We start from the raw sequence: 27,932 nt of genomic DNA, 5'->3' as shown, positions 1-27,932 counted from the left end.
AACACCCTCACAGACATACCCAGAAGCAATGTTTAATCTGGACACCGCATGGACCACTCAAGTTGACACATAAAATTAACAATCACCTGCACTAAAATAATTTGCAAGGCATTTGCAACAGAGGAGCAAAACCTAACTTCTTCTTCTTTTTTTTTTTAAGATTTTATTTATTTATTTGACAGAGACAGAGAGAGATGGAACACAAGCAGGGGGAGTGGGAGAGGGAGAAGCAGGCTTCCCGCTGAGCAGGGAGTGCGATATGGGCTCAATCCCAGGACCCTGGGATCATGACCCAAGCCGAAGGTAGATGCTTAATGATTGAGCCATCCAGGGTGCCCCAAAACCTAACCTCTTCACATGTGTTGTTTCCAAGGTAATCTTCATAACTCATAATCTATGTAATTTTCAAAATACATTTTAATATATACTATAGACCATATTGGCTATGGTTTGAAAGATTTGATTTGAAAGCTGAATGAAGCATTGTGGTAGTCTGTACTCCTGTTCCCAAACAGTCACACCTCTTGTGACTTACAGTGAATGTTCCCTTCAGGAGGAATAGGCTCCTACACTCTTCTGACACTGGGCTTGGTCATGTGACTTACTCTGGTCAAAAGCATGTGAGCAGATGGGGTGATTGTCATGTCTGAGCAGGACCCTCAAGAGCCACGGAGTGTTTCTGCTAACTCTCTTGCTTTTCCCTCTGCCATGAGAAAAGCACGTCCCACGTGGGAGCTGCTCCTTCAGTTTTGATACTGAAATGGCAGGACAGGTAGAGCTGACTCGCAGCTGATCTGCAGCTGCCAAATGCAACATGAGCAAGAAATTGTTGTTGTAAGCCACTGAGATTGGGGTTTTTTGTTCATACAACATGACTTCCTTCAGCAGGAAGAGTTTTAGTGTCTTATTCTCAAGGTAGCTTTTAGTAAACCGAACATTCTTAGCTTTATACATCATTATTTGTAAGTGTCTATGCTATATGCTAATAGAATCATTCTTTTGGATTTAAAATGCTTTAAGAACAGATAATTAAGATAACTTCTTTATTTTTTTAATTAATTATTTTTTAAAAATTTTAATTCCAGTATAGTTAAATACAGTATTATATTCGTTTCAGGTATACAATATAGTGATTCAACAATTCCATATATTACTCAGTGCTCATCAAAATAAGTGTACTCTTAATTCCCATCACCCATTTCACCCATGCCCCACCCACTGGTAACCATCTGGTAACCATCCCAGTTTGTTCTGGTAACCATCAGTTTGCTCTCTATAGTTAAGAATCTATTTCATGGTTTGTCTCTTTCTCTCTCTCTCTTTTTTTACCTTTGCTCATTTGTTTAGTTTCTTAAATTCCACATATGAGTGAAATCATATGGTATTTATCTTTTTCTCACTGGCTTATTTCATTAGCATTATACTCTCTAGATCCATCCATGCAGTTGCAAATGGCAAGATTTCAATTTTTTTATGGGTGAATAATATTCCAGTGTGTACACACACACACACACACATATATACCACTTCTTTATCCATTCATCTATCAATGGACACTTAGGTTGCTTCCATAATTTGGCTACTGTAAATAATGCTGCAGGAAACATAGGGATGCATGTATCCCTTTGAATTAGCATTTTTGTATTCTTTGGGTAAATACCCAGTAGTGCCATTACTGGATCATAGGGTAGCCCTATTTTTAATTTTTTGAGCAACCTCCACACTATCTTCCAAAGTGGCTGCACCAGTTTGCATTCCCACCAACAGTTCATGAGAGTTCCTTTTTCTCCACATCCTCATCAACACTTATTGTTTCTTATGTTTTTGATTTTAGCTATTCCCATATTCTGTTATATAAAAGTGGTGAAGTGGGGGTGCCTGGGTGGCTCAGTCGGTTAAGTGTCCAACTCTTGGTTTCAGCTCACGTCATGATCTCAGGCTCGTGAGATCAAGCATGGCGTATCAGGCTCCATGCTCAGCATGGAGTCTGCTTGAGATTCTCTCCCTCTGTCCCTGCCCCTGCTCATGTTCATGCTCTCTCTCTCTCAAATAAATAAAATCTCAAAAAAAAAAGTGGTGAGAGTGGACCTCCTTGTTTTGTTCCTGGCCTTAGGGGAAAAGCTCTCAGTTTTTCACCATTGAATATGATGTTAGCTGTGAGTTTTTCATATAAAGCCTTTATTATGTTGAGGTATGCTCCCTCTAAATCTACTTTATTAAGGGTTTTTATCATGAATCCATGTTGTGCTTTGTCAAATGCTTTTTCTGCATCTATTGAAATGATCATATGGTTTTTATCCTTTCTCTTATTGATGTGATGTATCACACTGATTTGCGAATACTGAACCACCTTTGCAACCTAGGGATAAATCCCACTTGATCGTGGTGAATGATTTTTTTAATGTATTGTTGGATTCAGTCTGTTAATATTTTGTTGAAGATTTTTACATCTATGCTCATCAGAGATATTGGCCTGTAGTTCTCTTTTCTTTTTGTTGTGTCTTTATCTTGTTTTGGTATCAGGGTAATGCTGGCCTAATAGGATGAATTTGGAAATTTTCCTTCCTCTTCTATTTTTTGGAAAAGTTTGAGAAGAATACGTATTAACTCTTCTTTAAATGTTTAGGACACCTAGGTGGCTCAGTCAGTTAAGCATCTGCCTTCAGCTCAGGTCATGATCCCAGGGTCCTGGGATCAAGTCCCACATCGGGCTCCTCGCTCAGCAGGGAGCCTGCTTCTCCCTCTGCCTGCCGCTCCCCCTGCTTGTGTGCTCTCTCTCTCTCTTTCTGACAAATAAATAAATGAAATCTTAAAAAAAATAAATACTTGGTAAAATTCACCTATGAAGCTATCTGGTCCTGGACTTTTGTTTGTCGGGAGTTTTTTTGATTACTGATTCAATTTCTTTGTAGGTAATTGGTCTGTTCAAATTTTCTATCTCTTCCTGCTTCCTTTTTTGGTAGGTTATAGGTTTCTAGGAATTCAACCATTTCTCCTATGTTGTCCAGGAGACAGATTATTTTCTAGAGGAGACATATTTAGAAGTATACAAATTAAATATTGAAAACTAACAGAAGTGAAAAGTAGATGACATATTTATGATTCGGAATAACATATAGCATTTTTCCATTTAAAAACTACTCTGGAGATCACTTGTGGTGAGCAGAGTATAATGCACAAACTTGTCGAATCACTATGTTGTACACCTGAAACTAATATAACATTGTGTGTCAGGTACACTCAAAAAACCTCACAAAAAATAGTCTAGAGATTTGATCAAGATAGTGATAACTGCCTCCCCTTTCCACCTGAAATTCCCAGAAATGTGAGCAATTTTTCAGGAGGAAATTCAAAATAGTGCTAGAAAACAGTTATATATGGGCAAGAATTTTCATAAAAGCTCTGAAAGAATGCAAAAAGAAGATCCCCAAACCTAAAACATACAGAAGAATGTTGCCTCCAGATCCCTCTTCCCACAGAAGCAACCAGCTCAATAATATGCCCTGTATGGTTTTTCTCACTTCCCCATCTCACTCACTCTCCCCACTCACTGGTTTCTGTTTCATGAAATCACCCCCTAGATAAACTAATTCTTACACTCCAGTTTTTGTTTCAAGGTTCTGATATCAGAGGAACTCCAACAGACAAGTTTCGGTGTTTTCCCAATATCTAGGGCCTCACTTGTAACTAACTCCCACCCTTCCTTTCTTCCTTCCTTCCTTCTTCCTTCCTTCCTTCCTCTTTCCCTCCCTCCCACCCTTCCTTTCTTCTGTCTCTCTCTCTCGCCCTCCCTCCTTCTCTCCTTCCCTCCCTCTCTCCCTGCTATCTTCCCTCTCCCCCTCCCTCTTTCCCTATCTCACTCTCTCTCCATATTTCACCCAGGATATTCACCATTAAACTCAGCACCACTGCTTCAAATCTATCTTTCCAACTTCTCACTCACCCTTGGGTGATGAAACTTGGGTTCATCCTTGACCTTCTCTTATCACATTTCACATATCTATGTAATTTTAACTCCAGTCATTTGAACTTATCAAGTTAACTGTCATCTTTCCATGTCCTGCCCACTGCTGTCATATTGTTTCAGGTCCTACAACCTCACGCATGGATATTCTAAAAGGTTTCAGACTGATATCCTGAGTTCCCCTCTCTCCCCTCTATAATTTATTACCCAGTCTTCCTGAAGCTCTGATCATAGTTCTACTCAAAAGGTTTCTGTGGTGTTATTGTCTATACTACAAAATAAAGCTCTCTACAACTTCATGTCAACCTACCTTTCCTTACAACTTCATTCATGTACCCCAAGAGCCATTCCAACTGAACTATACTCATCATTCACTCTAAAAGTGCCAGGACTTCCCAGTTCTGTGCCTTTGCTAACTCTGTTCCCTAATCCTGGAAAGCTCAGACTCATCTTTCACCTTACTCAAAACCTACTTTGGGTCAAATATCATTTCTTCCAAGACCTTCATTGATTCTCCCAAATAGCATCATTATCCCTTTTCTGATCTCCTATAGCACTTAAAGTGTACTTTTCTTGGCATTCTTATCAGTTGTTTTAAATTAAAGTATAATTTACATTAAAATATATAAATCTTAAACTTGATTAATTTATCACCCTTGTAATCATCCATTCGGGTCAAGATATAGAACACTTCCAGCATCCCAGAAGATTCTTTGTGCCCCCTTCCAGTCAAAATTCCCTTCAAAGGTTAATCTCTATTCTGAGATTGGGTTAGTTAATCTCAGATTAGTTTTGCCTGTTTTTGAACTTGATGTAAATGGAGTCACATAGTATGCACTCTTTTGCATCTGGCTTCTTTCACCCATCATGTCTCTGAGATTCATCCAGTCATGCGCATCAATTGTATGTTCTTCTTTTATTGCATAGTATTCCGTTGTAAGACTATACCACAATTTATTTAACCATTCTATTCTAAATGGACATTTCTCAGTGTTTTAGCTATTACAAATAAGGGTTCTATGGACATTTTGTACTTGTCTCTTGTTGGACACAGGTACTCATTTTTCATCTCAGGAAGAGAATTACTGGGTCATAGGGTATTTGAATGTTTATGTTTGGAAGTACGATCAAACATTTTTCTAAAGTGATTATACCAGCAACATAAGTTCCAATAGCTCCACATCCTTATCAGCACTGTTATTGTCAGAGGTTTTTTTGTTTTTATTTTTGTTTTGTTTGCTCTTCTGGTGGCTATGCTTTCATTTCTACATTAAATTACAACCACAAACAACAATATTTACAGAGCACTCAACAGACTGCAAACTTTTTAAATGTATAACATGTCAGTGCATATTCCCTATAGTTCTGTAAGTAAGCAGGGAGAATCCCATTATTATTCCTATTTTATAGATGAGAAAACAAAGGTTCAGAGAGGCTAAGCAGCTTGCCCAGGGCTATAAAGTATGTAGCAGAGACTCTGCAGCTGGCATATCCATCAGGCTATAGGGCTTATAGTTATTTGGGTACATGTTTTATTTCTGCTAGTTTACTAACAGCTCTTTAAGGTTAGGCCTTATTTTTAATTTATCTCTATTTAATAAATGAATAAATGAACTTAAGTATAAAATTAAAATTTCTCTGTCTATACAGAAAACCTTTGCAATAATTGGTTTATAATAACATAATAAATAAGCACCATCGCTTACTACCTGAATCACAAAGGAGGGTATTTCAAGAACACAGATACACAAATATCCAAACAGTTAGCCCCATTTAATGACTTTCTTAAAATGTTGAAGGATTAAAAAAAATATTTTAGGGCGCCTGGGTGGCTCAGACGGTTAAGCGTCTGCCTTCGGCTCAGGTCATGATCCCAGGGTCCTGGGATCGAGTCCCGCATCGGGCTCCCTGCTCCTTGGGAGCTGCTTCTCCCTCTGCTTCTCTCTCTCTCTCTCTCTGTCTCTCATGAATAAATAAATAAAATCTTTAAAAAAAAATAAAAAAAAATATTTTAATCTTCTCTCTGAAGGATTATTTTAAACTCATTTACTTCAACTATTAAGCACACCAAATGTATTGCAAATATTTGGGTTCCTAAATCAACTAGATTTCAGTTTTTTATTTTGTACATAGAACACAAAAAATTGTCACCTTTATATGTGAAGGTGACATGTACATATGTGACATATAGATATACATATTTCCTTATGTATTAGCTAACAAACATGCCATGGAATAGTAAAGAAAAGAAAAGAAATACCAATATAACTGTATACACATATGTCCTACATTCAGCAGCTTTGGGTAGTTTATTTATTTTTTTTTTTTAAGATTTTATTTATTTGAGACAGAGAGAATGAGAGACAGAGAGCATGAGAGGGAGGAGGGTCAGAGGGAGAAGCAGACTCCCTGCCGAGCAGGGAGCTCGATGCGGAACTCGATCCCGGACTCCAGGATCATGACCTGAGCCGAAGGCAGTCGCTTAACCAACTGAGCCACCCAGGCACCCAGCTTTGGGTAGTTTATTAAAAGATTATTTGATATTCTTTCATCACTGTTTCTTAGGATAGTTTGACCTCATTCAAAAGATTGCTATGAGTTGTCAATAAATCAGTGCCTATCTGTATCATCCAGCATGTGTTTAGAAGATACATGGCAAAGCTCAGTATTATCTGGTTACTTTTTATGCATTCAGAAAAAACAGGCAACACATTTGAGCTATCTGACATCCATGGATGGCCAGACCTTGATGTACTCTCTACATTTCAACCTTTTTTCAAGAACAATGTTGCACACACTCCTAAGTTGAAAGATGTACTATGGATATCTCATAGTATCTACTTTTGTCTCTGTATGCTCATCTTTTCAAACATGGTCATACCATCTTATGGGTCTCTAAAACATCCAAAAATTATTACTTTTGACCTCAGGAAAATACAATTAAAAGTTTTTAAAATACATTTTTAAAGCAGAGATTATAATTACAAATTACAGACAACTGAACTCATAAAATATATTTTGACCTTCTGTATCAGATATTTCATGTCAAAACTGACTTTTGGTTTGAGTATTTATCTCTCTGAGGCCTAAGAATATCTTCTGCCTCTATCACTTAGCTCATGGGATGTGACACTGATGCATTCTAAGGTGACCACGAAATTCATTTAAAGCATGCTAGATATTAATAGCTCAAGCTTGTTGAAAAATACGATAAATTCATAGCATGCTTAAAGGTATCTGAGAACTGCTTACAATCACAGGATATGATCAGATATATGAAAATGTGTTTAATACAAGTCTCTGTCTTATATTCAGGGCCAACTTTATTTCTAGAACAACAAAAAATGGCTATTCAAGTAAATCTATATTGAATCATTCAACAGTTTCCTCATGGAAAAGCATACTGTAGTTGTTTAACTATAGTCATTTACTTTTGGACTTGCTTCCTTTCAATTCCACCCCCAAAAATTCATTTTTCAAGTTCAGACATGACTGTCAAAATCATGTCCATCAGTAACAAATGAACATACCTTTCATGCATGTAGTCAACTCCTAGCAACAGCTGGATAAACCATTCTATTATTTGACTTTCCGGAAAGGTTTTGCCAGCTTCTTTATATTCCTGAATTTTACAATCCAGATCCCCGCCCTGAAACACAGCAGCATAATTTTTCATATTTTTCTTTCAGTTAAGATTTTTAAATGAAGCTCTCTCTACAACAGTTAATATACAGCAGTGACTGTTGATCACAAGAAAGTGAGGGCATACTGCCACTCTGGAACTCAGAGTCTCTCCTTGACCAACCTCTAGCCAGGCTCCTCTGAGTCCTCTTCTCAACTAGACCTCAACCTTGGCTTATAAAGACTTGAACCAGGGTGCCTGGGTGGCTCAGTTGGTTAAGCAACTGCCTTCGGCTCAGGTCATGATCCTGGAGTCCCTGGATCGAGTCCCGCATCGGGCTCCCTGTTCGGCAGGGAGTCTGCTTCTCCCTCTGACCATAACCCCTCTCATGTGCTTTCTCTCACTCTCTCTCTCAAATAAATAAATAAAATCTTAAAAAAAAAAAAAAAAGACTTGAACCAATACTAACACACTTCTAATAGCTCAAGGCCACATCCCTAGGGTGACACTAGTTTCCCTTAAAGTGTCTGCCTGAGAAAACTTATGGCTGCCAAAAGAATTTACTGTTTGTTCCAGCCCACACCTGTCTCCTGGTATCTGTGGAAGGGTAGGGGCCTAATTTTAATTAATGCCAGTTAGCAAGCCCAGATATACATGAACCAACCCCTTTCCTACTTTTTGTAATTTTCCCCTTCCCTGACTCTGCTCAGGCCACCACCATTTTCCCCCTTCTTCCAGTCTCCCTTTTTATGGTCCAGTCATATATGCACTTATCAGAATATGTGCACAATTGGAAAGAGCGCTCTTTCCCTGACTGCCAGTTACCAAATAAACTCTGTTTTCACCATCTTAAGTAATGCCCACTGTGTTTACCTTTGACATCACTCAAGGACAAAAACTCTTCTAAAGGGTTTTATTTTTATTACATTACTTAAACATTACCTAAAATTTATTTTTGTTACATTACATTACATCACATATTTACATGTACCCAAATAAAACTAAGAATGATTTTCCTTATACTTAGAATTTAATATAACTGTAGAAGCCTAACATATATACAAAGTAAAAATATAAAGCCAATAAGACTCAAATGAATAATATTAACTTAATATAAAGTGACTACGTTTTGGTGAAACTGTATCAGTTCTTACATTGTAAATATGGCACTGGCTGCTGGAGTTCGATTCTTTTCACTTTGGCATGTCCACACTAACGTGTCTTAAGTCATCTTGGGATGACTTAACTCTCCTTTTGTCTATTTAACTACAGTAAAATTCCCAGGAATACAGCAACAGTTGATTTATGTGGGGTCCAAACACATCATTTAAACATTTAGTCAGTCTGTCCTCCCACTCACTGGTGATAGAAAGAATAATACTTGGTGCCAAAAATGAATCATGATCACAATGACAAACATCTAGAATTGCCTGGCAGAGTCTGATAAGACCCTTTCTGATTATGCTTATATTAATGTATTTCAACTACCATAGAAATGAATATGCAAAATGTTAAATTCTCTTAGAGAAGCCCTATACCTGATCCCCTTTACCTTAAAACACTGGACAATTAAACACAATTCCAGAAGTGCATCTCTGAAGAAAAAATGAGTGAAATGCAAGTATTTTGGTCTTTAGGGTATGCCAACAACACAGCCCCATGAGAGAAGAGAGGTACCAAGCCATATCCCTAAGGAACATAAGAGCCAAATGTTAAGCTACTTATAGGCTTCCTGACAGAGTTTTCACTGTTAAATGCAAAGGAGAAGCATTTATAGGCAATGAAACAATCAAAGGGAAATTACTTCTAACCAAACATTAGGTCAACGAACTGCTCATTTGAAATGCATTTTTTATTTCCTTTCAATGCAATATGCAAATATTTGCCTTGAATATTCTCACCTACCACAAGGGCACGACAAGTCAAAAATGGCATATCAAACCTTCAACTTGCACCCTAGCTCACATTCAATTTCCTGCTGGATTTTCTGGGCCAAGGAGATCAAAGCTTGTTGGAATTCAAAAATACAGTGAATCAAATATTTGACTCCTTGTCAAAAAGACTATCACTTTCTTCTCATTCTCTAAACCTACCTTTATATCCCTCCCCTCTTTTTAATCCTAGAGTTTATCAAAGTTCTGTTGGATCATTCACGCTATACTGTCATAATGTTTCTATAAATTGCACAAAACATTTTTTGACAATATCCTGTGAAGTAGACACAAAAGCCCTTCAGATAAAAGGTGAGCTGTAGGTGTATATATTTTTCCAATCCAGGTTTCCTCTTCTGTTCAAGAGGACCTTTCTCTCTCACACAAACACAAATGCACGCACACAAATTTTAAAACAAAAAACAAGATATCCTTTCAATACCCCATTTAGATTCTCTGAATATAATAAAATAACCCCACTGTCAGAAAGATAACTATATACTATAATATTACATATTATATATGTTGCTGTGTCCTTCCTGAATAGCTTCAGACGAGGAGTGATGGAAGGAAGGAAGAAGGGAAGGATGGGAGGAAGGAGGGAAGGAAGAGGGAGAGAGGAAAAGAAGAAGACATGAAAGGAAAAAAGAAAAAATTGCCTTATAGAAATATCAATGAAGCTGCTTGCTTCAACCCAATGTTTCTTACTTTAGAAAGATCATACATAAGTACAGTTGTCCCTATGAAAACAGCCTTTGCATATGTAATTGTCTACCCCAATTGTAATAACACTAAAATTTGGACAAATTCATGTATTAAAATAGCATTTTTTTCTAGAATTTATCCCCAATAAATTATAGAAATATGAATTTTACACATTTGTATTAGCTTTGGTATTGTTTTCTTCGTGAGTGAGCAGAATTATGTTCTCTGTGAGTTAGCTTGCCATGATGGGAGCACACTTCCTGGGTGACATTTAGTGTTAGTCTGAAAATTACCTCCTAATGCTCTCTCCTCAAGTGGTGACTGGAACTTGCTTATCTGTTTCCTGCATTGATATTAAGTATGCATGCAATTTCCCATGACTAAATAAATAAATATATATATATAGATTTATTTACATATATATATTGCTATTAAAAAAAAAAAGAGGGGTGCCTGGGTGGCTCAGCTGGTTAAGTGACTGCCTTTAGATCGAGCCCCGCATTGGGCTCCCTGCTCGGCAGGAAGCCTGCTTCTCCCTCTCCCACTCAGCCTGCTTGTGTTCCTGCTCTCGCTGTCTCTCTCTCTCTGTCAATTAAATACATAAATAAAATCTTTAAAAAAATAAAAATATTTTAGTATATGTGCTGCCGAAGTGAGCACTAAAAAAATAAAAATAAAAATAAAGAAAGAACAGGGTCTTCAATAGTGGGCCTCAAAGTGAAATGTCAAAAGGAGATTACACAAATTGCCTCTTGCTTTCTGAGCAGAACCATAAGAAAGAGAAATGAACCAGATCCTAATATTAAGCAAGGAATGCGTTTAGTCGACAAGATAGACCGCCAAAAGATTAATCAGAGAGCTGGGTCTCATCCCCCTCAACTAACTGCCCCTGCAATTTTCATTTTGCACATTTATCTCTAAAAAAATATTTGCTTTGTATTTTGTTCTTTAATAAATACTCTGTAGATTATTTTCTTAGGATTTAAATTAGGTAATCAAGTCACTCATAGATTAAGATAACAAATTACGCTTATACAACAACAAAAGAAATACAACTTTTTTTGTGAAGCAGTCTGATTTTAACTCAGCAATATGAAAAGCATTTATGACTTTCTTTCTCTAAGCCATCTTCCACGTAAAAATCAAATGTTTTTGATAAAATGTCATACCTCAGTTTAAGAAGTTCTTATTACAATATCTATAGGTGCATTGTTTTCTTAATTTTGTCTTTGAGAGATATTTAATGATGACTATTGCTAAAAAAAATACTTTAGTGAAGGGCACCTGGGTGGCTCAGTCAGTTAAAGTGTCTGCCTTCGGCTCAGGTCATGATCCCAGGGTCCTGGGATTGAGTCCCGCATCAGGCTTCCTGCTCAGTGGGAAGTCTGCTTCTCCCTCTGCCCCTTTTCCCAGCTCGTATTCTCTCTCCCTCTCAAAAATAAATAAATAAAATCTTTAAAAAAAAAAACAAACTTTAGTGAAGAGTACTGACTTTGACTTAAACCATTATTAATGTTGCCGTAACTCTACACTGCTCACAGAAAACGCTTTCTTTCACTAATATCACCCTTTGAAAGTTGCAAATAAAGCTTTGATGTTAACTTCTGAAGTTCTGAAAATCTGTAACCCAAAATGTACCATTTGATGGGTTAACAGCATCTCCTCCCTCCCCCATCCCGATTAGCCAACATGAGGTTGATTTTGAAATGCCAAGACCTTGAAGAAATGAAGAACAACTCAAATACAGTGTCTAATCACCATCTTTGATTCCATTAAAGTTTTAAATCCTAAAAGCATTTAATTAAAAAAAGTTAATCCATGTTTTTTTAAGTCATCTACAGAAGCACTTACAACCAGTTTAAAAGACTAAAGTAGAGCATTCTCAGAGGCCTGGATACCATTAAATTGCAACATTCAGAGCATACACAAAGGACAAAATAATCTCAGGATTTTAGGGCTGGAAGAAGCTTGAAAAATTGTTCTGCCCTACTTCATTTTAAAATAAAAAAGCTGCCCCTTATTAATTCACTTGGTTGACATCTTAAAGTGCTGTTCTGTTATACTCTATGTCACCTTTACACAAGTTTCTAATACATCCTTCCAGTGGATCTCAAATGTCAGCAAGCATCAGAATCATCCATGTTGCTTGTTTAAAAGGCATACTCCTGCACCAAATCAACAGAGACTCTGAGGACAATGGAATCTGTATTTTTTAAATTTTTTTTAATAAAACAAATTGTATTTACTTAGAAGCATTCAGAATGTCAACAAAATAGTTGCAACCTTTTTTTTTTTTTTTGCAATTACAGAGTGGTATTTAGTTAACAGAACAGCAATAATTTCATAGAAGCTGCATCAGAATCAACTGAAGATGAAAAAACTATCATCCCTGGGGGCACCCAACTGGTTCAGCCGGTAGAACACGACTCTGTATCTCTGAGGTTGTGAGTTCAAGCCCCACGCTGGGGGTAGAGATTACTTAAAAAAATAAAATCTTAAAAAAAAGAAAAGAAAAGAAAATCTACCATCCCCATATATAACTAATTTGTGCTGTGCACCAACAAGAACCTACTTTAAATTTCCATGCCAATTTCCCACCTCCACACTGTACCAGGCAAGCTTAGTGGCTACAGAAAAAACTACCAGGACAGGGCTGTCGAAACACACATTCGGGAGTGTGTTAACTATACAAAAAAAAGATAAAAACAAATCTTACACAGCCTTACATTTCAATTTTTTTTCTTTAAAAGGAGTGAGTTGTATACGGAGGTGGGGGGGGTTATATGCTTTATAGACAAGAGAAAAAAACTGCCCTAGCACCAACTTATTTGTCATCGTCTTCTTCATCTTCCTCCTCTTCCTTGTCTTGCTTGTCTTCCTTCTTTTTCTTGCTTTTTTCGGCCTTGACGACTCCCTTTTTTGCTGCATCGGGCTTTCCTTGAGCGCGGTATGCAGCAATCTCCTTTTCATAGTTTTCCTTCAGCTGAGCAGTCTTCTTTTCGTGAGGCTGCTTGTCATCTGCAGCAGTGTTATTCCATAGCTCTCCCAGTTCCTTTGCAACGTCACCTATGGATAGGCCGGGATGTTCTCCTTTGATTTGGGGGTGATACTCAGAATAAAACAAGAAAAAGGCCTAAGGAGGCCTCTTGGGTGCTTTGGGATCCTTGAACTTCTATTTTTGTTTCCCCTTTAAGGAGGATGTAAGTTTTCATTTCTCTTTCATAACGGGCCTTGTCCACCTTTGTCATGTCTTCAAATTTTCCTTTCTCTTTAGCAGACATGGTCCTCCACCTCTCTGAGCACTTCTTAGAAACATCTGAGAAGTTGGCTGAAGCATCTGGGTGCTTCATCTCGTGTTCCTCTAGGCAAGTTTGCACAAAGAATGCATATGATGACATTTTGCTTCTCGACTTCTTAGGATCTCTTCTGCCCACGTTTAATTATTTTCCTCAGTGAGGCACAGAGTCGCCCAATGCCCGTCTGGCTCTCACTCACCCCGGTGTTGTCTCTATGGAGCTCAGTGTACTGCAATGGCTATAAGGAATCCCTATTTTTCAACAAGAATTCTAAGTGACTCTGGGACAGGTAGTCCATGGACCACACTTTAAGAAAAGGCTGCATGTTGGCTAACTGAACATAATTAAAATAAAATAAAATAAAATTTATGGTTAAATAAAAAAAAAAAGAAAGAAAGAAAGAAAGAAAGAAAGGGGGTGCCTGGGTGGCTCAGTCGTTAAGCATCTGCCTTTGGCTCAGATCATGATCCCAGGGTCCTGGGATCAAGCCCTGCATCGGGCTCCCTGCTCCACAGAAGGCCTGCTTCTCCCTCTCCCACTCCCCCTGCTTGTGTTCCCTCTCTCGCTGTCTCTCTGTCAAATAAATAAAAAAAATCTTTGAAAAAAAAATAAAGAAAATGCTGCTAGATAATAACACAAATGGGCCATATACGTAATATTTCACCCATCAAGGGAAACATTTGTTCCAGTAGTTTGAAAAATTCCAAAGGCAAAAGATGTATTTGGGACAGTCAGGGTTGAATAATAATCATTTTATAATGATATATTTTAAAAAGCCTGTGGCATTACTAAAGAGAATAAATAGAGGTGGAGGGGGCAGGGAAGGAGATCATCTGTCATTGTAGAACCCAAAGACATTTCCTTAGAATTCTAGAAGTTCACTGTAACGGAGTGGATAAAAGTGGGAGAAATGGAGGCCACACCACGCTCTTAAAAGCAAAATAAGAAAATCCAGTTTCTAAATAGGTACTAAATAATGGCGTGTAGTATCATGATGTTTATGTCTGATAATATAAATGAGCATTCCTGAGTTTAGTTGCTAATTTCTTTTTCCAAATTCTTTTAGAGTAAGTGTTCTTCCTATTGAGGCAAATATACATAGAACTTATTTTTATCTTAGGAAGTGACATGAAGTGCTTTCATCTATAAATCACTGGGTTGTTTTTAAAATAAAGTATTTGAAGTGGATTGTTCTGATCCTATTTTTGAACACTTACATTTATATAAAGTCATATGTCAGCTAAAGCCATATCCCACATGCTATATGTTCTACTGGGTTTATGAATTGCTTTATATTTAGTGCATTAGTACAAGTCTTTTAAATAAAACTAGTTTTGCTTTTCAATTTTTACATTAACAATTCTAAAAATCAGTGGCCTTACTTTTTAACTTTATTGTTAAAAGGCCAAAACATTTCATAGTTTAAGTAAAGAAAATAAATAGAACAAATCAAATTAATCATGAGTAGATCAGTTCAGGTATATAAAATCATGAGACACTCACATGATTTACAGTCTTCCTTAATTGACTAAAGTCTAGACCCATAGAATTGGCACAGAGCAAATTCAGGAAGGCCCAACTATTCCAGGATGGAGCTGCCCAGATAAAACAGAGACCCCTGATGGGACCTACCTCTCTAAAGATAATGCTTAGTTCCCTCAATCAGCAGCAATCCCAGCAAAGCGGCCACTAAAGACAGCCCTGATGTGTGGACACCTGGAGCTCACACTGGGAAGGATGGTGCTATAAACTGAATGTTTGTGTCCCCCCAAAATACCTATGTAGAAATCTTAACCCCCAGTCTTGTGGGGGGCGGGGGGCATTGGGAAATGATTAGATCATGAGAGTGGAGACTCCTGAATAAAATTAGTGGCTTTATAAAGAGACCCCAGAGAACTCACTCACCCCTACTACCATGTGAGGACAGCAAGAAGATGACCAACCATCTATAAACCAGGACTCTGGCCTTCACAGACACCGAATCTGCTGGAATCTTGATCTGAGACTTCAAGCCTTCAGAACCATGAGAAATAAATTTCTGTTGTTTATAAACCACCCAGTCTATGGTATATTGTTATAGCAGCCTCAATGGACTAAGACAAATGGTCACTAATCAATGTCACAATAATCAATATCCCAGGAGTCTCTCTCAACCATAAAAAAAAATTTGGATGGAAGTGGTCCCAGACACAGGACAATAAGCGGTAGCTTTATGAGACATATCATTACCAAATTCACTTGCAAGAGTGTACTGACACCGACTAGAAGTTCAAGATTATAAAACTCGGCCTACTTACTTGGTTTATTTAAGCAGTTTTACATAAATAAGAAACATAAGAGAAAATTGCAAATTTTCCTTTTTACAGTACAAACAGATCCTTGGCAAGTAATCGCTTGAAAATTGCTATCAGACCCATTAGTGTTTAAGATTTGCATGTTTCCTCCTTCCAGCATGAATCATCCTAACAGTTACAAGTCAGAGACTCAGAGTTAAAAATTAGCTTGCCTTCTAGAAAACAACTGGAAAGGGGAGATGGGAGAAGCAACGATTATAATCACCACTTCTATTATTGACAGTCTACTAGGTGCAAAGCTCTAATAGCCATTTTTTTGATATTTATTATTTCAAATCCCTAAAAAACCTAACAAAAGAGGTGTTGTTACACTATCTTAATATCAGGAAAAGTATCAGAGAAATGAAATAACTTGTTCAGGGAAATGGACCAAGATTTGAACAGAAGTCAGCGTGATGACAAAGTCCAAACACTCTCCACTATTTCAAACCCTACCCAGTCTCCGAGTGAGAGAAATAAAATACTTAATAATATCATCAACACACTAAAATATCCATGTGTGTGCAAACTGATAGGCATGTCTTTATGTATACCTGGAGATAAAGATACAGAATATAAATGAGAATAAGCCAAGAAAAGGAAATGCACGGGTACATGTGAATTGTGAGATGATCACCACATTCGAGTTAACTGATACATCCAATACTTCACAGTTATCTTTTTTCCTTCTTCTTCTTTTTATTTATTTATTTATTTATTTTTGGTGGTGAGAGCACTGGAGATCTAGTCTCTTGGCAAATTTCAGGTGTACAGTACAGTATTGTTAACTATGTCACTGTCCCCAGAACTTGTTCGTCTTATAACTGAGAGTTTCCATTTTATATTTTTTATATTTTCCAATAATTCTCATAGGCTTGACTAGTATGCTCTGCAGATATTTGTGTTCTGGGCCACGATCTGAAACATGTTTAGTTAACATTGCTGGTATGAGCAATAAAACAGTCAATCTCTTCTAATTCATGCCCGTGTACAGGTAGATAATTACATGCTTGGGAGGTAGGAACCATGGACTATTTGGTTGACTCTATTAAATATTAAGGAAGAAATTAGAGCAATCCAAGTAGAAAGAAAAAAGGAGCAGTTTTCCTAATACCCCTGGTCCTGGTTTTACCCTGGACAAAATTCAATATTCCAGCCATGTGATTGCCAGAAAATCACCCCACCTCTCTGGGGCCCTGTTTCCTCAACTATAAAATAGAATAATATACAACAATCTACTTCTCCTTGAAAAAGGATGAGGGCATGTTAAGAAGACACAGGAGTCACCATGAAGGAACCCCAACAGCTAAAGCTGGAAGAGTCTGAACAACAAAATAAATCATGAGTATTGGGTTATAACCCATAAAATAAAATAAATATTCATTAGCTCATGATGATATAAATAATTGAATAAATACATAAGTGGAAAAGGAACAGTAGAACAGTTATTCCTTATAAGAGAATCCCAATTAGTAAATGTAGAAAGAATGAGGGAAATACATAATCACCATTAGGAAAACATCAGAGTTAAAAGAGCTCCAGGCAACCTTCACTGGAAGATGCTAAAATCAGTGGGTGAAAGTTTGAGGAAATACAGGATTATTAGCATAGTCTCAAAGTATCTTTCCCAAGATATTTATCCAAGATATTTTTCCCAAGATACAAAAAAAGGAAATAGTAACTTTGCAGTGGAGAAATCCAGCAGACATAACTTCAATCAAATAATCAAAGCTAACATCACCAGTAATAAGATGTACTAACATCATGCCCCCTCGTAATATGATATACTGAGAAGGACACCACATCACTTCTGTGGTAGTCTTGCCCAGAATATATAACCTCAATCTAATCATGAGAAAAACATCAGGCAAATCCAAACTGAGAGGCCTTCTACAAAATAACTTACCAGTACTCCTCAAATGTATCAAGGTCATAAAAAAAAAAAAAAAAGGCTGGAAAGGGAAACTGTCCCAGATCAGAAAGGACTAAGGAGATACAACAATTAAATGCATTGTAGGATCCTAGATTGGGCCCTGGAACAGACAAAGACACTAGAAAGGAAACTGGTAAAATATTAATATTCTGGTTTTGGTAACTATACAAAGATTATAGAAGTTGTTAACATTAGGAAATGTGTTTAACTGCAAACACATTACAATTAAAGGTGAAGTATTAGGTTCTTAAATCATGGTCCATGCTTTTCTGCCTCTGAGCTTTTTATCACATTATTCCCTTTAACTCAAATGTCCTTGCCCTGTCTCCTTGACCAAATCCTTGCCAAACTGCAAGTTCAAATATAATGCCATCTCCTCCATCGTTCCTGCAGTCCAAAGTCATTTCATGCTCTCTTAACTCCCACAGCACTTTAACCACCCCGTTCCCTTGATCCTTATCCCATCCCCCTTGTATTTTTGCCATTGTTCGAAATGGTTCATTTATTCTACCAGACAGGTTCATTAAAGAAATACTAGCGTATTATCTCCATTGCCCCACACTCTCTAGAACTGTATCGGACACAGAGTTGGGGATCAATGATTACTACTGCCTTTGTGAACTTGAAATTCTTAAGGAACCAATAAATAACCTAGAATGCCAATTTATTCATATGCATTGAGAACTACAACTGCCAAGACAACAGGGAGCTCTTGTCAGTTTAGCCAGCAGATTTTTTTCCTTTTAGAAGAGGCCTAAGTAGAGAGCTGCACTGTATTCAGAAGTTGCACATGGAGCAAGGAGAATAGACTAGGCAATTTTCATGAATAATAGCACCAAGCGAGGTGCCTGAGCATAAAACCTAACCCACCGTCAGAGCCATACTTTGCAGTTCTCAGGTTTGGGCCTCATCTTTTCTCAGTGCTCCATAAACACTAACAAAGTTTTCTTTTATGACTCCATTTTTCTATTTGTACACTAACCATCCCCCTTTTTATGCAGTTCGCAGCCTTGGCCGCACATTCGAATCACTTGAAGATCATTCAAAACTCCTGATGTCTAGATAAAAATCCAGGTCAATTAAATCAGACTTTCTGGAGATGGGCCTCAGGTCTTGTAATTTTTTAAATCTTCTGGTGATTCTAATGTACAGCCAAGGTTGAGCACTACTGTTCTACTGATAAATTTTTGTTTAGTTATGTTAATATCGCTAAGCAGAAAATAGACAAGTCCAACCTTTCCTGCTTTTGGTGGATAGTCATATGTTCTCTCTCTACTGAAGATATGTGATCTCACCTATCCTCTACTGCATCTATTAAGTGAATGTCCGGGTTTCTGGGGATGTCTTGCCCTCACCCAAAAGGACAACCTTCAGGTAGTATCTCACAGGTCTCTAGTGCAGTACATTGTTAGGGAGCCAGCAAAATAAGGCAGGACAAAATGCTTTTGACATATATAACAGGTAGAAGGATCCAGTGTTTTATCTTTTACCATTAGTGTTTGACAGAAATGAGGTGGGAGGCAGCTGGAAGCAAGTGATAAAGAATTCGTGAGAAAAAAAAAAATTCTGAGTGCTAATTTCCTTCTGGCTCACTCCGTGGGTCCATGTGATACAAAAATGAATCAGAAAAGGATCGATCTCACATTGAAAGTTTGAGATGGTTTCTACTATGTATAATGTGCTGAGTGCCAAGAGACATAAAATGCTATGGGGTGGCAGTAGGGGGACCAGGTGGGGAGAGATTTCCAGCCGGGAGATTATGGGGTCTTTCTAAAGGAGGATGCATTTCTGCTGGGCCTGGGAAGATGACTAGGACTTGAAGAAGGACATTCTGAAATGGAATGGTCCAAGTACAGATGAAGAGGTGTGAAACTATGCAGTATGGACAGGAAACAGGAAGTAGTTCCATTTAACCCTGGGTGGTGGGGGTGGGGGAGAAGAGAAGACACCAATATTTGAAATACTCTCCCACTTTGGTAGTTTTGGAACTATTCCTCATCAAAGATTTGGTTAGATCTTGACAAGAAGTTGTGAGAGTTCAGTTATTTGCTTTTCACACTCATAATCTGATGTGATGTGCCCAAAGGGTTGAGTGGTGGATGTAGCAGCCTCACGAATGCATTTATATATTTCAATCTTGCAAGGTCCCAAATTAAACTACAAAAGAGCAAACTTGGAGATAAAAAGACCAACTATTTCAATGGTGATGGGCATTTTCCTATGAGGTGCAAGTTTGGCCATCTGCTATTTCCAATATTACCTTACCTCAATAAAAAGAGGATAATGCCAAGCTTGTGCGAGTTAAGAGCAAATTTGGGTCTGAAGATGAGAAATATCTCTGTTAACAACAAGAATGAGTGATCCGCACACGTCATTCCTTGGGAGTCGGGGAAGTGACAGACTGACAGCTCAGCAGCATGGAGCCCTGGAAGCCCCGCAGAGGTTCCCCGGGCCTGCCTGCGGTCATCACCATGGCAACGCCCCTCCTGAGAGAGTAGCTCAGTCCTTGGAAACCACCAGAATTTAAAAATTAACGCAGATGATCCTGGACTGGATCCTGTGCGAGAAGAAACATACAGAAATGTCCTTTCTAAGGATATAAATGGGACAAGTGGGCTACCTTTGAAGATGGATTATGGATTAGAAGGGTGGTTCTCAAACTTAGATGTGTTTTGGACTTGCCTGGTGGACTTGTCAAAACAGAGACTGCCAGACCCCACCTCCAGAATTTCTGATTTAGCACGGCTGGGGTCGAGTGCCCAAGTAATAGTGATGCTGCTGGCCTGGGATCACATTTTAACATGTACTGGATTAAATATCAGCATTGTTTTTTCCTTTAAAAAAAAAAGATTTTATTTATTTATTTGTCAGACAGAGAGCACAAGCAGGGGGAGCGGCAGGCAGAGGGAGAGGGAGAAGCAGAGTCCCTGCTGCAGGGAGCCCGATGTGGGACTCGATCCCAGGACCCTGGGACCATGACCTGAGCCGAAAGCAGACACTTAACTGACTCAGCCACCCAGGCATCCCACCAGTATTGTTTCAATGTTAATTTTCTGATTTTGATCATTGTACCGTGATTATATAAAACAGTGTCCTTGGCCTTAGAAAATACAGTAGTATTTAGAACAAAGAGCCATTGTGTCTGCAACTCCCTCTCAAGTGGTTTAGGAAAAAAATACAGATAGATAGATGAATAAATAGAATGATAAAGCAAATGTTGGAAAATTATAACAACTGGCAAATCTGGATGAACAGTGCATTGTGTTATTCTTATAACTTTTCTGGTAGATTAAAATTACATTAAAGTTAAAAATATTTTAAAAATAAGGCAGGGAAAGAAAGTTCTAGCTTATCACCTGGAGCTGTCCAATATGGTAGCCAGTAGCCATACGGGGTTATTTAAATTTAAATATATTAAAATTAAATAAAATTTAACATCCAGCTCCTTGATCACACTAGCCACACTTTGTCAAGTGCTGAAGAGTCATGTGGGACTAGGGACTACTGTACTGGACAACACAAATATAGAACATTTCCATTATCACAGAAAGCTCTATTGCACAGTACTGACCACAGTGAAAAATATTGTTAAGACCAGGAAAGAATCTTCGGAAAATCCAATGTGCCAAAAGCAGCAGTAGATGTAACAGTAATAGTCTTAAGTAGTAGGAGTCAGTTGTCTCCCAAATAAAATAGTTGATTAACTGAAGGGCTAAAGGAAGAAAAATGATTAAATTATAGCAGATGGATCATATTGTAGTTACATATGGAAATACCTATAGGTTTGCACGGATTCATGACATACACGCCAGAGTAGCTGTTCATTATCACTGTTCTGCACAACTCATCATTTTGTTTTTCTTAACAGTCCATTGGCTAAAGGAGAAGTAGACATCCAAATGTAGGGGTTCTCCTGCCCCCACTCTTTCCCCCTCACTTTCTTTCAAGCACAGGAATGGACAAGGAAACAGCTGGCAATGCTGAGCTGAGGAGGCTGACCTGCAGGGAAATAGCTGAGACTTGGAATATCTCAAACTTGCAGATATTTTAACTGGGCTTTCAGCTTCATATTGGTTAATACACCAGCTAATGTATCAAGCAGGCAAGGCTGGCTTTTGTTGCTATCCCTACTCCTTCCGAGTTTCTTCTCCTGCCTCTTCTTTTCTGTATCTCAATCACACAGCACCCTCTGGTTGTCCAAAGTTTCTGACCAAACAGGGCTGCCTTCCATTCTAATGAGCATCTTCCTTGTTTCCAGCATCCTTTCTTTCAGGTCCCAGCAACACAAAGGTGAGGAACTGACTAAATTCACTCTAAAATATGAAAAGCACCAAATTCCCCCAAGGTGCATTTGGCTAAGACTAGCTCCCAGAATGTTCTGGGAGATACTTTCTGAGCAAGGTCATCTTCATGTTCTCTCTGCCTGACCCAGCCGTTCTAACTCCCCTCTACCTAGCCTCTCAGGAACAAACATACAGATTCATAGTACAGCTGCACCTTGTCAGCTTCCCCCTCTGGTACCCTTCCAAGCAGTTTCAGTCTCAGTTGGAGCTCAGTAAAATGTACAGCTATTACTTGCAAAGAACATGGAGTGGCAGGGAAAATTGCAAATACATGAAGCCATAAATCACAAATTGATAAATATGAAGAAAGATTTCCATGAGGAAAATGAGCCATATTTCCATTTCCAAATTTCCATTGGGCAAAATGAGAAACAGGCCTAGAACCCAAAACTCAAGAGATAGACCTCTGCTCTGTCCAGGCCCCTATTACAGCATTTAAATGTCCATCTAAGCATTGGACCATTGTTGTATCGCTTCTCAGCCTTTTGGCTAAGATCAAGTGTAGCATTGGACCATTGTAGAAGGTTTGGGTGACCCTCCCCTAAACTACTCCCTCTCCAAGAAGCACTCTCCCATAGAAACTACTCCTTCACTGGAAGTGGGTTTGTCAATTACCCAGAGAGCATCAATCTTAGCTGCAAGACACCATATCCCACATCTTTATAGCTCACCTTGTGGGTTTTTTAAGTTTTTATTTAAATTCCAGTTAGTTAATATACAGTGTAATATTAGTTTCAGGTGTACAATATAGTGATTCAACACTTTCATACAACACCTGGTGCTCATCACAACATCCTTAAGCCCAATCATCTATTTAACCCATCCCCCCACAACCTGTGATTTGATCACTGAACTTATGAGATGTCTCCTTACAGACAGCTACATACTGTGAAACAGATTTTTACTGAGAATTCCAGAAGAGGAGAGTCTCACCTCACAGTACTCTGTGATAATGCAGAAATTATCTTGCTCCACAAAGCTTGCATGGAACTTGACAATAGCCGGGTGGTCCAGCTTGGAAAGGAGCTGGGCCTCCAAACTGGCCTGCACAGTCTCATTTGGATTAAGATCTCCAACAGAGATTTCCTTCAGTACCTTTCTGCAGGCAAACAAACAAACAAAGATAAAAATTTAAATACATTTGAAGTTAAAAAATAACTACTATGAACAAGTGGTTCAGGGCCACCTAATTAATGTCCAGGCCATGACCTACTCATGGGTCTGGTATTGTCTGTTATGACACTGTGTCTCTTCGTGGTCCCTGGGCCTGCTGGCCTATCCTGGCCACTGACATACTTGCAGCTCTACAGATTTGGTCAAACAGGGCAGAGCCTGAGCTAATCTTGAGCAACATTGCTGAGGTAGCTCCTCCTCTGCCTCTGTAGATATCTCGGTTTCCCTTTGTCTTTCACATAATGTCTCTGCTTCCATCTGTCTCTCTCTGTCTCTCTGTGAGACTCTGTCTCTTTCTAACTCTCACCTTACCTGTTTTCCTCTGCTTTTCTATTTCTCTCTATTCTTATCTTGGTATCTATCTCTGTTTTTTTTTTTGTCTCTCTCTCTCTATATATGTATTTATTAATCTATCAACTCTGCCTGTGTCTGTCTTTCTCTCTTTACCTATGTCCTTCTCTCTCTCTCTGACTCTGTGTCTCTCTCTGCCTCTGTGTGGGTGTGTGTATAAGCATGCTTCTTTCTCTCAGTTCTAAAATTTTCCAAATCTAACAGCTTAATACCAATAGGGCCATTATCTATTTAGTTTCTTTTTTAAACTACTCTTGGCATAGCATACTTTATTGCTGTCGGTATTTAGGAGAAAAAAAAAATCTAAAAACACTGATAGAGAGGTATTTAGGATCTCAGCATGTATAAATGGAAAAAGAGCTCATTAAATCTCCAAATTAATTTTAAAACTGTGATAACTCAATGAGGAGTGGACCAAAACATTATCTCTTCCCATCTGAGAAAAAAATAGTCTGATGAACAAACCAATTATAGTACCAAGTGTAAACTAGATTGCTGAGGAAAAGCACTTTAGAGCACCAATTATGTGTGCAGACAGATTCTGCTGATTATAAGTGAACGTTAGCTATTCATTAAGGCAAGTTCTGCAGAACCCATACTAGAAAACATTTTGCAAAGATGTTCTTTAAGAGTTACAACCTATGCATATTAATGAAAATGTATTTATAGTAGGAACAGTCTTAATTAAAGGCCCTTCAACCAACACATGGATGAACCAGAGTTCTCCAGTTCTTTCTAACAGATGCCGATGGTTGCCTTTGCCATAGGGAACACTTATGCCTAGTAGGTGCTCTCCAGCACATCCATTAACTTCTGCCCTTCCAGGCAAGATGTGTGCTTACCCAAGTCATTGTGCTTATTCCCAAACTTGATTGTGCCAGTTGTGCTTGTTGCTGTAAATTTGTGACTTCAATTTGACAAACTGATGAAGGATGAGTATGAGTGTTATCTTTGCGAGGAAACTGAGTTAAATGTTTGCCAAAAAACTTGATAGTAACAAGTTGCAAAAAAAAAAAAATGCTGATTATAATTGACAAGATAGTGCTAAAAAGTTGGGTTAAAAATGTAAAATTGAGTATTTTGAATTCAGATTGCTAAATTTTCATTCCATTTTAAAGAATGTAAACCTGGAAGACAACATATATTGGATGTAGTTTATGCAAAAAAGATGAAGGACCTCTAATCAGAAAACATTAGATGTTGGTTGTGCATCAAAAAATGGGAAACAATGTACAATGATATGTTTTAAGTTGATATAAATGTTTTCATTATGTCATTTCACTTAAAAATTGTTTACCCTGTTTACCCAAGTACCAGCCCCAATCACATTGGATAGGAGAGCTCCTATCATCCTTAAAAACGTAATTATACTATGAACTTTTCATTGATTCAAATAAGACTTTTCCCTAGTTGTTTCACTGTGGAAGAAATTTCCTGAGGCAATACTGGAGATAGAGCCTGTTTCTTTGTTCAGACTCAGGGCCTAGAAGCTTAGCTATTAAAGTTAGCACTGTATCCTGTAGTTTTTGTCCATCCCATTCCTCAGTGGCAAACATTTCATAAAAATTCTAGGTTAGACCATCTGTCCTAGAAGCTGAGACACTATGTAGGAAAACTCAGAAAGTGTCCTTATTTTACCTGATTCCTATCAGGTGTTGGATGACATTTAGCATTTTTTCTTAACCAATAAACATTTGGTGTTAAGTGTCCATTCTCCAAAATCCCATCAGGAGAACCTTCTATTTCAAGATGGCCCTTACTGGGAAATCAGTTTTCCTAAAACTTGAGTCCTTTATAACATTTTATTCATTTTAAATGTTCTTCATGGTCTTCCCAGTATGAACTCATCCACCCCCAAAAGACCAGCATGGCAGGCCCTGGCTACATTAGAGAGGATGGCCCTGCACCAGGAGCCCCACAGGCCCTACCCTGCCATTTACAGGAGTCTTTAACTAGGACTGCAATTTAGAAAGTTGGAACATTTGATTCCCTTCCTCTGATGGGGCTTTGTTAGGTAACAAACACCTAATCAGGCCTCTAATTGATCATGAAGTGGATTCTAGAGAAATACTTGCTTGGTGGGGTGCCTGGGTGGCTCAGTCGTTAAGCATCTGCCTTTGGCTCAGGTCATGATCCCAGTGTCCTGGGATCGAGCCCAGCATCGGGCTCCCTGCTCTGCGGGAAGCCTGCTTCTCCCTCTCCCACTCCCCCTGCTTGTATTCCCTCTCTCCCTATCTCTCTCTCTGTCAAACAAATAAATAAAATCTTAAAAAAAAAAGAAAAGAAATACTTCCTTGGTAACATTTTCTATAAGAAGACTGTTCCATCAAGAATTTGGTTAAAAATGGCCTCATGTTATTAAGAGTGGCATCTCAGACTGTTAGTGTAGTAAAAGGAGCTTGAAATGACATCGGTGGCTATGTTTTTCTGTAACTTCTGAAGATTACCACGCAGCAGGCAAAGCTCAATGACATCTTCATAGCGCTTTTCCAGTAATTTACTGTGCCCAGCTAACATGCAGTTGTAAAAGTCATAGTGGTTAAGCATGACAATATAAAGCCTTGCACAGACTTGCAATATTTTCTTGCTGTGAAGGAACAAATGCTATAAAAGCTTAAAAATACTTATTTTTCCTCATAAACATCAACTATTGTGCAACAGAGCATGAGATTTTACATACAGTTACCTGAGTCCTGTCTGGCAACCTGACGATAAAGCAAAAAATCTCATTTGCCCACAGCTTAGCAGACGAAGGTAGGGCTATTAAGACAGGTGATATCTAATATAATCATCTCTAGCTGACGCAGAGACATTCTACCTTCCTTACCTAAAATCGTGTCACTGAACTGACAGAGGAAACTCTCATTGCATATCACTTAATATGAGATCAATATCAGCTGAAGACAGCATGGAAACTTACCAAATCAAGGACAGCTTGTCACCTGCTCAGTGACTCTCAGCCTGTCATCCACTCCTAAATAACATGACATATTTATTTTATCAGAACCTCAACTGTTTGGGAGAAACATTATGACAGTGGCAAAAAACAAAAAACAACAAACAACTAACAGGCATCCCTGCAGACTTACTTATTTTACAAACTTTCTTTTTCCTAAGTGGCACGCTTCTTTCTTCCTAGAATCAGTAGCAGACTGATAAACGTTCGAGAGTGACTTTGGAAATCTGGGATAACTATTGCTAATTGCATTCCCTTAAAATTCAGCCACTCATGATGTATACGAGGCAGATTTTATTTTTGAGATGTTAACCACGGGGTTGTATTTTCTCAAATTTCTATTGAACCAGCAGCATATGTCCTCAGGAAAAAGAGGAAATCTCACAAACTACAGAGAATAAGTCAAATCCCTGGCTTTTGATTCCAAAGGAGAGACTAAGGCTGGAGAAAAGATCTGGAGGAATATCTGGCCAGTGGGTGAATGTCCTCCCTGCCTCCAGGTGAAAAAGAGACCCTCTGGACCAGATAAAGGTAAAGCAAGAAAGTTAGATATTGCTGAGCCCTTGAAAACATTTCATGTCCCCTAGGCTGGATCCAGAAAGGAGAGTAGGAACAGAACTCCAAGATGGGTAGAAAAGCCTGAGAGCAGAAGAATTGTGCTCTCTTTCCAAAGTAGGGCATAGAAAAAATAGCAGGACCCTCACAGTTTCTTGTGTCCAGCAAGGTTAGGAGTGAAAAAGGTCTTCAAGGGGCAAGGAAGCTGATGAGCCTGAGAGAGTTCCGGAATTCTTTATCCCAGTGAGCATGAGGAGCAGCAGAATGACGTCCCATGCAGCCACAACCATCTTAGTGAGGGTTAGTCAGCTGTACTGGTGGAAATCTTTGCAGTTAGTCTAGAGATAACTAGCTTCTCTTGTGATTTAACCATCAACAATCCTGCACTGCACGCATACTGTAAGCACCTACTGTTTGTCTATGGTATAGCAGGCACTGGGGATTTGTAGCCCCTGCCCTTGTGTCTACTGAGGAAGACAAATATTAAACAAATAGATAAATGTACATGACTGTGCGAAAATACATATATTTTTGAAAACCTCAAATTGAGATGAATGCTATGAAGTTGAGGTAAATGACATCTGAGGCTCTCCTCATTTAAGATGTTATGACTCTTTTTTTTTTAATTTTTTTAAATTTTTTTATTTTTTATATTCTTATGTTAATCCCCATACATTATATCATTAGTTTTAGATGAAGTGTTCCATGATTCATTGTTTGTGCATAACACCCAGTGCTCCATGCAGAATGTGCCCTCCTCAATACCCACC

The 27,932-nt window shown here is 38.3% G+C and overlaps 1 protein-coding gene and 1 pseudogene across 1 annotated transcript in view; both read right to left on the bottom strand.

Moving 5' to 3' along the window:
- NEK11 (NIMA related kinase 11) overlaps positions 1-27,932 on the bottom strand; it is a 188,005-nt gene that overhangs the window by 126,758 nt on the left and 33,315 nt on the right. The window contains exons 3-4 of the mRNA XM_081802014.1: positions 23,061-23,226; positions 7,495-7,613 (exon numbers count right to left, since the gene is read on the bottom strand). Coding sequence (XP_081658140.1) covers positions 7,495-7,613; positions 23,061-23,226 — 285 coding nt within the window. The remainder of the gene's footprint in view (positions 1-7,494; positions 7,614-23,060; positions 23,227-27,932) is intronic.
- LOC102732218 (high mobility group protein B1 pseudogene) lies at positions 12,440-13,662 on the bottom strand (annotated as a pseudogene).

The sequence above is a fragment of the Leptonychotes weddellii genome, chromosome 1, assembly GCF_054177405.1.
Source record: "Leptonychotes weddellii isolate Sample4059 chromosome 1, ASM5417740v2, whole genome shotgun sequence".
Lineage (NCBI taxonomy): Eukaryota > Metazoa > Chordata > Mammalia > Carnivora > Phocidae > Leptonychotes > Leptonychotes weddellii.
This window is presented reverse-complemented; position numbering and strand designations above follow the sequence as displayed.